The sequence below is a fragment of the Emys orbicularis genome, chromosome 22 (genome assembly GCF_028017835.1).
Source record: "Emys orbicularis isolate rEmyOrb1 chromosome 22, rEmyOrb1.hap1, whole genome shotgun sequence".
NCBI lineage: Eukaryota > Metazoa > Chordata > Testudines > Emydidae > Emys > Emys orbicularis.
The window spans coordinates 14,994,210-15,010,904 of record NC_088704.1 but is presented as its reverse complement, the minus strand read 5'-3'; the positions used below and the strand labels follow the sequence as shown (position 1 = coordinate 15,010,904).

Sequence of the window (16,695 nt, the reverse complement as noted above, 5' to 3'; positions counted from 1 at the left end):
AATGAAGGTCACCCAACTGGCTACTCTGACCCTCAAGGGGAGGCGCGAGACATCTAAATTCAGCAGGTCCTTTCCTGGAAGCTCATCTACGTGTTTGGATGTCCAGGTTCAGTGCGAGCACCTCCTGGCAGGAAGAGACGTCTCTGGACTACCATAGCCAGTTACTTCCAACAATGGAAAGAGACTTGAAGTTTTACTCTCCTAGGACCAGGGGCAGCAGCTGGGAAAGGTTTCACTATGGGCATTAGGTCAGATTGTTCCAGCCAAGGCAACTTTGGGCTCTTTTCTCAAGAGACAAAAGCAGGAATGGATCATACCAATACACAGAGTCCATGTGAAACCCTGCTCTGGACCTCTGGTACTAAGCAAAACACATCCTATACTGCCAATCTATCCCTCTGCAACGTAGATATTGGCAGACTGGGTCAGACCCAGGCTCCATCTAAGTCCAGTATCCTGTCTCCAGAAGCATCCAGCAGAAGGTGCTCTTGAGGAATGTTAAAGAACCTCACCTAGCAGATGGGGGATAATCTGCCTCCAATTTACATCTCATCCTGATCTCCAGTTGTTAGAGATGGGCTTAAGCCCTGATGCATAAGGTTGAATATCCTGTCCAAAATTTGTTAGCAGTAACTTACAAAAGTTCACAAATGGCAGCCACTCGTAAGTTACATAAGAACGACCAAACTGGGTCAGACCAATGGTCCATCTAGCCCGGTATCCTGTCTTCTGACAGTGGCCAATGCCAGGTGCTTCAGAGGGAATTTACAGAACAGACAATCATCTAGTGATCCATACAGTCATCCACACCCAGCTTCGGAGGCTAGGGGCAACCAGAGCAGGAAGTTGCATCCCTGACCATCTTGGCTAGTAGCCATTGATGGACCCATCCCCCCATCATAATTCAGTAAGTTAGGACTGAGAGAGCTACACCAACATGGAGTCAGTACCTTAGTGGGTGGGTAAAGGACAAAGCAGATGGTCCAGACAGGACATTCATTTTCTCAAGGGCCAAATACCTTTCCTCCAAATGTCTTCTTCATCCTCTTAAGCAGGGGGACAGGAGAGATTAAGGCCCAGATCTTTAAGGGCTATTTAGGCTTCACAACACCTCACTGATGTCCAGAGCCCACGTCTCATTTTCAAAAGGAACTTCATTGCCTAAGGCACTTTTGGAAAGAATACTTAGGCTCCCAAGTTGGGTACACATTGCCAAGCGACACCTTTAAAAATCTGAGCCTAAAGGGCTGAGCAAACCAAGACTGGGAAGGGTAAAGAGAAAGACTGTCCTAGGTATTGGATCGGTTGAAAAAGGCATTGAGGAGCAGGGCAATTTTTAGCCAGGAGTATATACACTGCATAGGGAATACAGTGGGTTGTACATAACCACTACTGGACACACCCAACCGCCTCGCTCTCCACGTTCCAGTCCTCCTACAAAAGCCACTTGCACATACAGCCTTCGCTTTGGGAACCACTCTTCCACCAGCCTTCTCGGCCGTCCCCACATACTCAGTCACTTACTCCTCTGTAAGCATTCACAGCTGCAGGAAAGGGTTCTGCCCTTTCCTCCATACCACCAGAAAGGAGGAAGGAGCTGATCCGTGTGTTTATCTGTTGGCTCACACAGAATTCCTGCGTTCTTTCCCTTGTTTATTCATCTGCTCGTAGGGCCGCATGTGTAATATTCAGACCCCAACTGAGAGGCTTGGGGTCAACGTACTTCCCAGGAACTGGGAACTCTTGCCTTGAACATTAACCCAAAGTAGTTGACGAACGTGTACTTACTGGGGGATTGGAAAAGAGACATTCTCCCTGCCCCTTGAGAGATTTCTGCTGCCCTTGAAGCATGGTTCTGCTCCAAGCGATGCAGCCTGGATTACACCTTCCCTTGAGAAATCTGACCTCTTCACCCCCCACAGATATTTAGAATCATAGGACTGGAACCTCGACAGGTCATTAGTCCAGTCCCCTGCACTGAGACAGAAACAAGTATCAACACCATCCTTGACAGGTTTGTCCAACCTGTTCTTAAAAAACCTCTAGTGATGGAGATTGCACAACTCCCTAGGTAATTTGTTCCAGTGCTTAACCACCCAGACGGTTAGGAAGCTCTGCTGATCTGAGCAAAGAACATGTCTGCTACTTTCACTTGCTAACACTGGTCAGTCACAACAACTATGGCAGACTATGATTAATTCAAGTTACGGCTCATTCATCAAGCTTATTCACCAACTTTAACTGTTGGGCCAAGTTCTTCCCTTTGTACCTATGTATGGAAGCTTTGTTCCTGCTGAGGTTACAGAAGCCGGCTCGCTTCTCAGATCCCTGTCCGAGTTTGCAGAGATGACTTAAGTGAACAAAATTACAAAACTGAGAAAGCCTGAACCGGAGTCATGGTACGCCGACATAACTTGCGTTGACCAATGTTTGTAGTGTAAAGTTAAAATGACATTGCTTGGCTCCATAATGATTTTAACTGCTACTTCCCAGAACAGAGCTTCTGGTCATCAGCCGTCCACACACAGTTAGCTGATGAGACAGTATCAGTTCACAACAGCAGAAGCATTGCTGCCCTGGGACTACATAGGACAACATGTCCAGCTCATTTGACCAGTGGGGTCAACAGTGACACCATTCCACAGACTTACCATCACCATGGCTCAGAATAAGAAGTGGCCACAGAGCCAGGACTTGACTTATTGTAGCAGAGTACAGCAGAAAGACCCAGGGGTTTTAAAAAAATACCAAGATTTACTTTAAAGTGGGGCTGGGGGCCACAACAACCAAGGAATCCTCTCCATAACTCCCCCAGGCTTAGGTTCCTCCAGCAACTCTGACTCCCAGCTGGAAGCCAAGGAGTTTTATAGAGGGCTTTCCTCCCCAGAAGACTTTGCAGGGAAGGGAAGTCCCCCCCCCCCCCCCCGTCTCTGGGTGTTTGACAGCTCACCCAGCCAATCAGCTCTCTTTCCCTGGCTCTGCAAGGGCTTCATCCCATCACACCAATGCTGTGGTTCCAGACGCACAAAGATAGCCAGCCCTGCGGGGTGGGGGAAGACAGAGAGAGAGAAGGGGACATGCAAGGAACCAGCCTCACCTTCCACGCAGTGTTCCACCTCTTCCAGGTTGCGCAGGGTAATCCGCATCAGGCTGGAATTCAGCATCAACTCGTTCTTGTGTTCGGGCCACAGGTAGTGGGGGGCTGGGTTGACGAAGAAAATGCGGGTGTCCCCCGTCGAGACCTGGTTGTCGCAAATTAAGGGGTCCCCGAAGCCGCTGATTACCACTTTGTTCCCACCGTCCAAGAGGATTTTGTGCGTCACGATGTCTTTGCCTTTTAGGTACCGCCAGACTCTCACCTAGAGCAAAGGGAGAGAAAACACAGGAGGCCCCAGTGTGAGAACGCGACACTGCCCTGGTCAGAGCCCGAGGGCTAGTGAATCTTCAGCAAGCCCCCAAGAAAGCTCCAGTTGAAAGGAGTCAGCAGAGCTTATAAAACCTCAGCGGGAGTGAATTTCATGAGCTAGCCCACCAAGAGCAGTAACACATGAGTGAGGATTGATCCCTATGGGCATTGTCCTCTCTCTACCCAAACTGAATTCATCTCACTCACACACACACTTTGTTAGCCTGCCAGGGGGGAGTAACAAAGTCAATTTTCAATCTCTTTCTCGACACAGAAAGCCACCGAAGCGTTGCCAAGAGTGCAAGACAGACCCCCTCCACTCCCCAGGTGTGTATCAGGTGCAGGTGTGACCGACCCATGACAGGGTCGCACACTGTATTTGGGATTCAATCCCCTGGGTCTGCCATTGCTGTCCGCTCCCGACCAGGCGGGAGGTTGCTAAGTTGCACCGGCCTCTTCCTGCGTCCCCAGCCCACTGCTCCCGCAGTAGTTTCTTGCTACGAAGCAGTATCAGGATTCAGCAGGAACAGCTGCCCCTGACTGCATCCCACTGTCCTGTCCTCCCCATCATCCCAGCACTGTTCACGAAGTAACATACCCGCAGGGAGAGGAATAACCATCCTCATCAGCCAGACTGTGGCACCGCTTCCCTTCCCCACCCCTAGTACCAACACCAAGGAAAGGGGATGGCCTGGGATGCAAATGGAGCAGCTCCGGAACTGGGTATGAATAGGGCCTACCAAATTCACAGCCAGAAAAAACACGTCTCGGACCGTGAAATTTGGCTCCCCCCACCCCACCATGACATCTGGTCCTTTATGTGCTTTTACCCTCTACCATACAGATTTCACAGGGGAGACCAGCGTTTCTCAAATTGGGGGTCCTGACCCAAAAGAGTTGCGGGGCGGGGTTGGGGGGGTTGCAAGCTTATTTTAGGGGGATTGTGGTATTGCCACTCTTACTTCTGCGCTACTGCGTTCTGAGCTGGGTGACCGGAGCGTGGCAGCTGCCGAGGGCCCAGTGCTACAGCACACAAGTAAGGGTGGCAATACCATACCACGCCATCCTTCTGTGCTGCTGCTGGCGGCGGCTCGGCTTTCAAAGCTGGGCCCCCGGCCAGCAGCCACCGCTCTCCAGCTGCCCAGCTCCGATGGCAGCGCCGTCGCCTGCAGCAGGGCAGAAGTAAGGGTAGCAGTTCTGCAACCTGCCCCTACAATAACCTTGTGACACACACACACACCCCAAAACACAAACACACACATCTCCTTTTCCGGTCAGGACCCCTACAATTACAGCATTGTGAAAGTTCAGATTTAAATAGTTGAAATCATGAAATTTACGATTTTTAGAATCCTATGACTGTGAAATTGACCAAAATGGCCAGGAATTTGGTAGGGCCCTAGGCATGAATACTGCCAGCTGACCTGGTCACGGAGGTGTTCACTGTATCAAGATGTTGGTCTTGTTTTATAGGAAGCTATGAGGGGGGGAGAAAACCAGTAGGAAGGGAAGGATGATGGCTCCAGATAAGCCAATTCTCAGCAAACACTTGAAGCGGATAAGAGACAAAACCTGGGCAGGACCAGCCCTGGGAACCAGAAGATGAAAGACTACAGCAGTTAGAAAAGGGACTCGCTCCCAAAGGGTAGGTAGCCATTCAGGCCCTTGGGCGGGGAAAGAGGACAAGGTGTCTGAAGGAGTTAGGCCTTCCTAGCATAGCCTCGCTGGAAGGACTCTAGGTAAGAGACACACAGGTAGGCTGGACTTTTAAAATCTTCTCTAAATGCTTTGTTCCTACGGTTTAAAAAACACCACGTTGGTGCCAGGCAGCTGGCGGATCATTGCCTAGCACTCCCAGAGGGAAGAACTGCAAGTGTCTGAACCCAGCTGGTTCGCAAGGTGCTGTAGCCCAGGCCCAGCCGGGGAGGTCCAGGCACGAGGAGGATGCCCAAGAAAGACCACTCAAGCCAGGAAGGGGACAGAGGTGCAGCTAGCCCAGCAACCATGACAAGGCCATTTGGGGTTCTCGTTCCCATTCAGGTTACAGACTCCTCTAGGGCGGTGCCTGCCTTGTATGCCTGCAAAGCTCCATGCACATCGGTTGCGCTATATAAAACAATAGCGTCTGAGCCATGGGCAGAGTTAGCCCTGGCAAGCAAGGCCTTACAGTACCCAGAGGGGAATAGAATATAATAGGCACAGTCAACCTGTGGAACTCCTTGCCAGAGGATGTTGTGAAGGCCGAGACTATAACAGGGTTCAAAAAAGAACTAGGTAAGTTCATGGAGGATAGGTCCATCAATGGCTATTAGCCAGGACGGGCAGGGATGGTTTCCCTAGCCTCTGTTTGCCAGAAGTTTGGAATAGGCGACAGGGGATGAATCACTTGATTACCTGGTCAGTTCATTCCCTCTGGGGCACCTGGCATTGGCTATGGTTGGAAGACAGGATACTGAGCTAGATGGATCTTTGGTCTGACCCAGTATAGCTGTTCTTATGATGGGTTGGTGGGATAAATGGCAGCAGCAACAAGAAAATGTTGCCTCTTGCTCCTCTCCGCAATGCAGATGCCTAGGGTTACACATGTGTGATTGCCCTTCAAGTCGCAGCAAGGTGCAGCAGTGGCATAAAAATTCACCCAAGGCTGAAACTTGCTAGAAAAGGTGTCAGCGTTCGAGATCTTAGGTTGGGGGGGGGGGGGGTTGGGGTTTTTTTAAGTGTTTGATACAAGCTACATACCCAGTCTCCTTCCCTTCGGCCCTGGGCATGCCTAGCACTGCTCCGCAATCCCCTTGGGAAGGGTACAGAAACCAACGTAGGAGGGAACATCCATCCCCTGCCTCCTTTTTTGCTTTGGGCTTTTCTTGTGCGTCAGTTGGCGGAGCTACGTTATAGCATCCTGCTTAGGAGAGTTTCCTTTGCAACAGAGGCAAAAAACAAAACAAAAAAACCTGCCATGCCCTGCCCTCTGCTGCAGATGACTTCCATAGAGCCAGCCTCAGTGATCTATTATTTATTGCATCAGGCCATGGTTAAGGTATCTGAAAACTTTAAAACTTGGTTTCACCCAATATAGTTTGAACCTTGATTTCCTGGTACGTCTTTCCAACGGCTGGCTTTGAGAGAGGTGCCCGGCAGCAAGGGACACTGAGCAGCCACATGAAGCTGGCAGAGCGACAAACGAGAATGTCAGTCACATCTGCCCTGGTTCTGCCCATGACTAATAAGGGAATTATGGTTCACAGCGGAGGGTGTTATACTTGATTGGATGCTCCCAGGGAAACCAGATCCATAATTGTCTGTCTCCAGCCACTGTGCATGCAGGGGAAGTCGGCTGGCCTGCTGCAAACACAGGCTGCCAAGTTAACAAGAGAGAGTGGAAGAGTAACTGTCCGATGCCACAATTGGCCTCCCAAAGGGGAGTTTTCAAGTTAACTCCTTGTCACAGGGAATCCCCCTTTCCTAGTTCAAGAGGACACCGTACTGGGCTATCGCTGAAATATTTCTCTGGGAGATTTCATACATTACACAGCCTGGTATCTGGCATTTGCTTCTCGGTCTGATTTGCAACACTGCTTCTGAAAAGATAGTGTGTGCGCTAAAGCCAGTGACGCCCCCAAGCCGGCAGCCTTGACCAGCTAGAGAAAGCGGTCTCCATCCATTCCAGGGATCGGAGCTCTGACGCAGGAGCATTGAGAGCGTGGGCAGAAGAGAGTTGGAGGGGGAGAAGTGAATCTTCCCAGCTCTGACAAGGGAGCAGCCAATCAGGCAGGGGAAGACAGTGTTCTGTTTAAAGTGACAAGAGGCATTCCTATAAATTGTTACAGGAAGCCTGTGCTTGAAGCAGACTTTGTTTGCTGAAATGTTTGGACAATTTGGCAGTAAAGCACAGCTCCCCTCGCTCATCTAACTCCAGTAAGGAAAATAAACCGTCTGGCCGAGAGACAAGGGTTTATTTCTCCCCGCGGGAAGACAAGATCTTCTACCGCAGAGATAACCCAGCAGCCAGCAGATTTCCCCACCTCATCCCACCCCCTCCAAAAAAGGAGAAGAAACCAGCCGAGCAAAGTAGATCTGCGAGCAAATCAAAACAAGCTGGGAGCTCAGTGTGGAACACAGGAATTCCCGGCCAGTGCGGTGCTCTCTCCTTTTTGAAACTGCTCCTAAAGAAATGCACAGAACACAGGGAAGAGACCAGGATAATGGGAATCATTTACTGCGCACCATGGGGGGGCAAAAAAAAGACAGGCAAGTTCCCTGTCCATTGCCCAGGAGTTCAAGGTCCCCTTGGTACTGTGATTCCCTCTGAAGGGAGCTGTCAGGAAGCAAGAGTTCATCGAGAGATCTGCTCGAGGGGGAAGAGAGCAGCTTGCTAGCAAGCGTATACATTGTGGCACATCAGTGTTACCCTAGGTCTCTTTGTGACTGCTCCAGATTGCCTGTGAGCACAGTCAGCCCTCGCTTTTCCCCATGCTTCCCGCTCCTCTCCGTGTTCTTTCCACTAGGCCAGCCGCCAAGAGGTCAGTCACCTGCTTTCCATGGCTGTCACAACTCCCCTAGTGAGCTTCAGAGCATGCAATATTAAACAGTGCAGCCGTGGAGAAGGGGAGGCGTCTGCAGGCAAGAGGCTCTGAAAGCCACCCTCCGAAATGAGACCGTGGCTATTTACATCAACAACGTGGTCTAAAGGAGATCTGCGGGGTTTAAAAACTGGGTTCTTGCCCCTCCACGCAGATGACGCAAGAGAAAGGCTTCCCGGCGTGAGAGCACTTTTCACCCTACATCTCAATGCGTGTTAGAAGTGGGCAAGTGCCATGCCCATTTTACAGATGGGGACACTGAGGCGCTGAGCGATCAGAGCACTCTTCACAAGGTTACAAAGCGAGCCAGCGGCATAGTCAGCAAGAGGACTCAGGAGCCTCGACAGCCAGTCCCCCGATCCGTTCCACGGCACATGTTGGAAGGACGCCTGAAAGGGGATCAGAAACAGCTTGCTGGGGCACATGTTCCCACAGGGGGAGTGGGAACAAGAGAAAAGCATTGCTGCTGGGGAGAGCGAAAGACTAAGGTGTCAGGGAAGACCCCGACTGCCCCCTTTTGAGAAGCATCTGCCATTCAAGTGTCAGAGTAGTTCAGACCCTTGGTGTATTGCACAGATCGCAAATGTGAAAAGTCAGGACAGGGGGCGGGGAGGGGGGGAAATAAAGTCCTATGAAGGCGTAATAGGGTCCTATAAGACAAAGTCCCTAATATCAGGATGTCTGGTCACCCTATGCTGGGTTAATCTCTGCTCCTGGTTACACAGATTGCAACAGAGCACTTACCACCAGCTCTGGATGAGGACCTAGCAACCACAATCCAACCTCGAGACTGGACCACTGACTGCCCTGCCCACCGCTCGTACAAAGCGCAGCAGCTGCCTTTGGGGCAGGACCGCCCACCAAAAAGCGCATCGTCCCAGTGCTCAGTGCCTCCCGCAGGCGCTTCCGGGTCCAGTGTCGAGGCCCCAGGGTGGTTTTAATCTCACTCTCGTGATCTCCAGACTTGAAGGCTCGGAGTCAGTGTTGTCAACAGCCTTCAAGGACCTCAGCGGTCTAGAGTCAGGTTCAAAGACTGTCTCTCCAGCCAGGTCTCGCTCAGGCAGCCGCACTCACTGGGAACAAGGAAAAGGGGATACACAGGATGCATCTTTCAAGGAGGCCAGAGACAAGGCTGTCCCTACACTGCAGAACGTGCCCCAGGCAATTCCTGTGTTCCAATCTGCTTAGCATCAGCCTGTACTTCTAGATACTATTGCAATTGACACCTTCTGAGAAACCACATCTCAGGAGTGCACCGAGGGGCACTCAGGTGTGGCGAGTAGAGGCTAGAATAGAGATGGAGGAGCTCAAGTTTGGCTTTTCCACAACCCCTGCTCCAGTCGCATGCTCTCCCTCCCACTTCCAGGTCTCCTGGCTTTAGGGGACTTTAACACCACTTGTGCCAATGTTAATTTATACCACAGTAAAGGAAGAGCAAAGATTTACAAGGACCAAGAAGCCATTCTCTGGCCCCGGGCAGCCCAACCTGAAGCTAAAGTCACACTTTGCAATCTTCAGAGGCAGGGGGGAAAAAAAGGTGGGCAAGCAAAGCAAGTGCTTTCAGCAGCAATTTTCTCTGCCTGACTCAGTCCTGGCAGCAACCGGCTTCAAAGTCCAACTGCTCAGCTGTACCTAGCCCGGCGGGTGCGAGCCCTTTCTTGAGAGCGTGATGGCAACCAGCCAGCGAGCAGCTTTACCCGGCGAGCAGGGGTAACGAACAGGCAGCTTTCCTCTCTTCTGATCGTCCAGGAATCCCTGCGTTTGCACCAGGAGAGACATCGGCACACAAGTGCTCCCAGATGAGACAGAGAAGCAGGTAGGGGCCGCCTGAGACACACCAGCTCAGGTGAGGACCAGGATGCAGAGAGTTAAGGAACACAGTTCCCTGCTTGCATCAGATTAGTGCTGCTCTGAACTCTGTGAAAGGCAAAGGGGAGCCTCCCAATTCCCTGCCAGCCTTCCACGCTACGGGCTAGGGGTTTTTTTTCAAAGCGCTCTGTGCGGCGGCAGAACTGCCTGTGGTTACACTTATCCACAGAATCAAGTCGAGGCATTTTCCTAAGCAGCACCTGCCTCACCCCATTCTCATCCAGCGAGAGTAGCCTGCATTGGCAGAACCCCCCGGGCAACCACCCCCACCCCCCAGAAGAGTCTCAGCTTGACTAAGTAAAAACAACTCACAAATGGGGGGGGGGGGGAGAAAGACGCCGCTTGTGTTGAATGGTGAACAGACATTTTCACCATCAGGGCCAGAAAGCCCTCAGCTGAAAGAAGCCAGCGCTTTCGCTTCATCCGTGTGAATATATATTCAGACAGGGAGGCCCTGGAGTTCAGGTTGCTGCACTAAGCAACGTAACAGAAGCTAGGGGCTCTTTTCCCACTCCTCCTCGGATGCAAGAGGCACCACAACTGACAATTACCTGAAGGGCATCCCATTCATCATCAAAGACAATTAAGGCTTCTTCGCCGGTGACTCATTGGCTACACTGAGAAGAAAAATGCCCAGCACGAGAGAAGGAAAAAAATAGGCTAAAGCTAATTGCCAACCAGAGTAGTTAAGAGGTCGCCTTCTCTCTTTGGCCAAGGAACGTGTAGAATATTGGACTCAATAGCGTGTTCTCAGGGGTTCCTAACGGCTGGGGGGATGAGGGGACAGCAGAAGCAGCACTTTTATTTGAGAAACACTTGGCAACAATGGATTTAAAGTGAAATGCAAACTAGAGGGAAAGGCATCTCCCAAAAGACCAGGAAATCCTTCCTGCAATTGGAAAGTAGAACCAGCTCCGCACGCAGCTGAAGCGACTTGGTCTCAAACAAGACTAGAGAGATTCCCACACAAACGCCAGGAGCTGCAAGGTTCTGGGGTGGGTGTAAGTTTCTAAAGAGACTAGACGCTTCCCAGGAATGAAGCTTTTCAATCCCACGAGCCGGAGCCAGGCAAGGGCTGGGAGGCGGCAGAGTTACTGCTGGACCTCAGCAGACCTGGAAAATGAAGGGCTGTTGACACAGGCCGATGTCCGGGCTAGCCAGGCTCTGTGCAAGGTTCCACCTGCACCGCTCTGCCAATGCCCCTCGCCCTGACCTGCGGCACCACCCTGCTTTTCCATAGCTGGCACGCTTCAGAGCGGAGGGGCAGTCAGGCCAAACTGAGGGCTCATCTACCCTTCTAGCGCTGCAGCTGTGACCCTGTAGCACTCAGTGAAGACACTACCTACGCCAACGGGAGAGCTTCTCCCGCTTCCTTCCAAACCCCTGAGCAACATCATTACACCAACGTACGTTTACAGTGTAGACTACTGGTATGTCTACACTACCCGCCGGATCGGCGGGCAGCGATCGATCCAGCGGGGGTCGATTTATCGTGTCTAGTCTAGATGCAATAAATCGACCCCCGAGCGCTCTCCCGTCGACTCCTGTACTCCACCTCCGACTCAGTTAGCAAAGCATGAGGCCTAACCTCACTCAGACACATTCATCATCCAAATCCAGGTCTCCCCACAATAGCACACATTACTTGAAGGTAACAGGGCCCATATACTTCCCAAGGCTTCCTATGGGGCTGGATCTCAGCTAAGTTTGTTGAATGGAGCATCTACTGGTAGCACACGGATGTCAGGTCAAACGAAGACACAAGAAGAAGATACGTTTGAGAACCAAGTGGAGAAGAACACCAATACGTGGGCTGGAAATAGATTGAAACACGCCAGGCACAGAAAGAATAGCAATGCCCATTAGCCATTAGGAATCTCCTAAAGCACTATCTTGATCTCGGGCCATTGCTCAGGAGCAAAAGTATAAAGGAAACAGACCTAGTTACTGTGCCTGAAATACCACCCTTCTGGGGAAGGAAAGATTAGCAGGCCTCAGTGTTAATGCAACAGTCTGTCTGTCTGGCCCTTCCCAGATTGTTAATCTCTTCAAAAAGCAAATTAATGGCCAGCAGCGATTTGAGGATGTTTATCTACCGCTAACATTAATTTCCTATATCAGTCCTAACCTGCTTATCTCTGTACATCAAAGGCTTCAACTTCGATGGTTAGAGTTTAATCAGGGAGGAATGATACGCTAAAGCAGCAAACATGAGAATCTTCTCCCGATATTCCCAGGCCTGCTCTTCGCAGACCACCCAGCACCCATAACATTCGCTCTTCTGGGCATGTATTTAAGGTAACTCATACCACGAACTAGGCCCTTACATTTCCTGTTGCAATAAGAAAAGCTGCCATGAAATAGACGTGGGATTTCAGAGGTAACCCTAGGTTTTAAGGAACAATTACTAACGATCTTGTAGTAAGGAAAGGGACAGGCATTTTCTTGCTAGGTTAGCCAGCAGAATTACTTCTGCACCTTGGAGATGTTTGCCCTTGGTTATACCTATGCAAGTCACTGTGCATGGCTGTAGTCAAGGGCAAAATGCGGCCAGTTGCATTTAGACAGATTCAGAAAAGGGCACTTCTGAAAGACACTTACACACGACTGAATTTCAGCAACAACAAAACAAACAAACAAACTCACATGTAGGTTTCACTTGTTTGAAAGTATTTTAAATAAAGATTAAAATAAAAAACAGGCCAATAGAAACAGCAGCACTGCCAAGCTTAACCATTTAAAAATGGAGAGAGTCATGCCAAACAAATGAGATTTTATTTTGAGAGAGAGAGAGAGAAACTTGAAAGCCAGAAGGCAAATAAAAAAGAATCCCAAGTCCCTTTTAAAGCTTTTCTCCTGCAGCCATGAGGGCTAAAAACTTACTCAAAAAAACTGGCGTCTCACATAGCCACTTGATTTTAGCTGTTGGGATTTTTTTATTTTATTTTTTTATGTTTTAAAGAAAAGTACCAAATATGATCAAGTCACGCTAGCTGGCAATACTGCCAAACCCAGATGAGATGGGCATTTCTGGGGCAGATCTGAGATCAAGGTTTTGGGGGTGGATTTGTAAGGTCTTTGGGGCTGAACATGCATCTTAGTAATACAAAGGGTTCCTGTTTGGGGTCTCTGGGTACTACTAGGATGCCAATAAACCAGTAGTATCAAATAAAATAGCCTATACAAGAAGCGCTCGTCTCATGTGTCTATTGCCGCGGCCAATATTACATCTGTAACATGCCCCCATCCTCCTGAGCATGCTTGTTCCAAGCGGAGTGGGATGCATTTCTAGGTAGTTACTAAAAATAAAAGCCACGCCCAACAGACCACAGTCCTCCCTGCATCACCACAGTTTGGATCATTCTCATTAAGAACTGTCATAGTTGGTCCATCCAGCCCAGTATCCTCTCTCTAACAGTGGCCAGTACCAGAGCTGCAGGAGGGCAGTTGGAGTGATCCACCCCTGTCTTTCCCTCCTGGTCATCAAAAGTTTAGGATCACCCCAAACATAGGGTTGCATCCCTGACCATCTTGACTAATAGCCATTGATGAACCTATCCCTCCATGAACTTACCTACTTCTCTTTTTAACCCAGTTATACTTTTGGGCATCACAACATCCCATGGCCAGGAGTTCCACAAGTTAACAGGGTGCTGTGTGGGGGAAAAAGTATTCCCTCTTGTTTGTATTAAACCTGCTGCCTACTAATTTCATTGGGTGACCCCTGGTTTTTGTATTGTGGGAAAGGGTAAATAACACTTCTCTAGTCACTTTTTCCACACCATTCATGATTTTATAGCCCTTTTTAATGTCTCTCTCTCTCTCTCTCTCCCCCCCCCCCCCCCCAAATCTCTTTTCTAAGATGAACAGCCCTAATCTTTTTAGTGTCTCCTCTTATGGAAGCTGTTCCATACCCTTGATCATCTTTGTTGCCCTTCTCTGAACCTTTTCCAGTTCCACTCTATCCTTTCTGGGGCAGGACAAGTACTGGACACAGTATTCAACATGTGGGTGCACCATGGATTTATATAGTGGCATTCCGATATTTTCTGCATCCTTTTACTACTAGTTCCTAACACTCTATTAGCCTGTTTGATCACTGCTGCGCATTGAGCTGAAGTCTTCAGAGAACTGCTGTATCCACAGTGACTCAAAGGTTTCTTTTCCAGTCCAATGCCGGGTGCTTGCAGCATACACTTTGAACAGTATGTGCAAACAGTCTGTCAGGAGAGCTGCAGAGGAGGTGGGATTGGGATAGTAGGAGTGCAAATTAAGAGGTTTGCTAGGGTCTTGCACCGATGAAGGGAAAACCTGGATTTTGCTCTCCTAAAGCAAAGCCATTGGTCATAAGTTTGGAGGGGGGAAGGAGTTGGGGAGTGGCGGCTTGGAACATTTCCTCCCCCATCCCTCTCTAATGGGGCACTTGTTATCCCCTCTGCTTTAGCACTGGCCCTCCTGGTGCCTTGAGGCCGCCCAACTCCCATTCGATTGTATTTGCCACAGCCCGCCATAGGACTCCGGTTGCTTGCAATGAGGGTGACCAGATGTCCCGATTATATAGGGACAGTCGCGATTTTGGGGTCTTTTTCTTATATAGGCTCCTATTACCCCCCACCCCCGGTCCCGATTTTTCACACTTGCTGTCTGGTCACCCTCCTTGCAATTGCTTATTAATTTTTCATGTGCCCACGATGTGCTAGACACTTGACAGACAAAAGTCCCTGCACTAGCCTAGAGGGTCTATGATCTAATTGATCAGACTGGGGGGTAGGGAGCATGCTTTGATGGGAGGCAGGTAGAGCAACACAAATGAATGAGGGTACAGTGGAGGTCTTCAATTGGTACAACTGTCCAACAAGGTTGCAAGACACCCCCCCAGAAATCCGATGGGTACTCTTCCTAATGCACCCCATCTTTCCCAGTGCTTCTCTCGCCTTCCCCACTGGCTGACACCTCCTGCCAGGGTACCAGTATTGGCATCATACTAGGTCCCACTAAGACAGACCCGCAGACTGACCTGCTGGTTAACTCCAGGAGGTTCCTCAGTACTTTCCAGAACAGGAGGCCCAATTTAAATGGGGAAAACGGGAATGGCCCCACCCAGGTATCTGCATTTTAAGCCACCGCCTTACCAAGAATAAAGTAGTGAGTCACTGCAGAAGGTCTCCCTTCCTGGAAAGGGTTAAACCTTGCAGCATGTTTGCTGACAACCAGGCGGATGGCATTTCAGGTTGCTCAGTGCTGTCTTAGCTTTAAAAAAAACATAGCCAGAGGCCAGATTCATAGTTAAACAATAGCTTGTGCTGAAGAAACTCAAGATGCTTTTAGAGCAAACATGGAGCTGGAGTCACTTGCGCACAAGTACCTACAGCAGCTAGTTTTAAGCCTTCCAGACCAGAAAGTGGAGAGTCACATTCAGCATTAAAGGGTGGGGGAATCCTTTTAAAAGCAGCCTTTACAGAGTCCCCTTGAAGCAGTTGTTTGAGCTTTTTAAAAAAATAATCTTGCAGTCTAAAAATATATAATTACACACTGAAGCCTCAATTCATACAATAAAAAACACATGTTCTTGCAGAAAAAGGAACTTGTTCAGATTTAAAGTTTTACTACCGCACACATTAAAATAAATATTGGGAGAGTGGTTTCCAGATTAACTTTCCAGGAACTGAGATTTAGAGGGGGGGATTTTGCTATTGCTTTCTTTGGACTGCTGCAATCTGAGCGAGTTCACGGTTTATTTAACGCACTTGTTAGGATTGGGGGGGGACGAAGGGGGAGTTGAGAAAGTGCAAAGAAGGGGCCAGATTCTCCTCCGTTACGCTGGTGTAAATCAGGAATAACCCTACCGGAGTCGAGAGATTTACACTGGTCTAAGGGGGCTCCGAATCAGTGCGTTTCTTGCACGATTCCAGGGGGTGGAAGATGGGAGACAGAAGGGGAACAAGGAATAGCCCAGAAGCGTGAAATTGACCCAGGCTGATCCATTTCTTCTCGCTCCATTCCCCACAGCGCCTGCTTCCATCTAACCCATATTTTGGGGGAGGATTTAAAAAAAATGTTCCTTCAATTTAAAAACCCCGTAGATCTAAGTTTAGCGAACACAACCATGAAGGAGAAGAAATTACACGGCAAGGAAACTTTTTTTTTTTTAAGTGAAAGCCCCAAGTTGCCCACAAGCGTGTGTGTTTAGCTGGAGCGGAGCTCATGCCTCGCTGGGCAGGAATCTCCCCAGGGCTTATTCCAAGTCCTGGGTGGGTGTCGGGCTAGATCCTGCCCAGCTGAGGGGAAAGCAACAAGTGGAGGAGAGCTGGGGGTGGGGGAAGGAAAGAGGTTTCACTCCGGAGCAGCGAGGGGCCGTTTACACGCTGTCCCTCGCCCGTTTATCGCAGCCCCCCCCACCCCCCAGCACAGGGGGACGTTGCTGGTCCCGCCGCCGCGTTACCTTGCAGGAGTAAGTGTGATGAACCGGGTCCATGTTCATGATCTCCTCCACCGTGCCCGTCAGCACCACGTTCGCCTCTTCCTCTCTCCTCTCCAACTCCCTCTCGGGACAGCTGCCCGAGCAGCCCCCCAGCCCCACGGCCAGCAGCGCCAGCGCCCAGGCAGAGAGCCCCGCAGCCCCGCTCCGCCTTCCCCCCATCGCCGCACAAAAGAAACCGAAGCGGCTCATCCAGCGGCGAACAAAACCCTCTTCTTCCCTCAAGGAGTCACCCAAACTGCACCGGGGCGAACAAAGCAGCCCGGGCGCGCCCAGGGGAGGTTACTTGGGCTCCAGAGTAGGGAAGGAGAAAAGACCCCAGAGGGTTTCCCCCCCAGCTCTGATCAGGGAGAAATGTTCCT

General features: G+C 50.1%; 1 protein-coding gene across 1 annotated transcript in view; it reads right to left on the bottom strand.

The window, feature by feature from the left end:
- The window catches only part of AGRN (agrin), a 222,379-nt gene extending 205,884 nt beyond the window's left edge, over positions 1 to 16,495 (bottom strand). The window contains exons 1-2 of the mRNA XM_065421348.1: positions 16,298 to 16,495; positions 3,098 to 3,359 (exon numbers count right to left, since the gene is read on the bottom strand). Of these exons, the coding sequence (XP_065277420.1) occupies positions 3,098 to 3,359; positions 16,298 to 16,495 (460 nt within the window). The remainder of the gene's footprint in view (positions 1 to 3,097; positions 3,360 to 16,297) is intronic.
- Between the last annotated feature and the right edge of the window lie 200 nt (positions 16,496 to 16,695).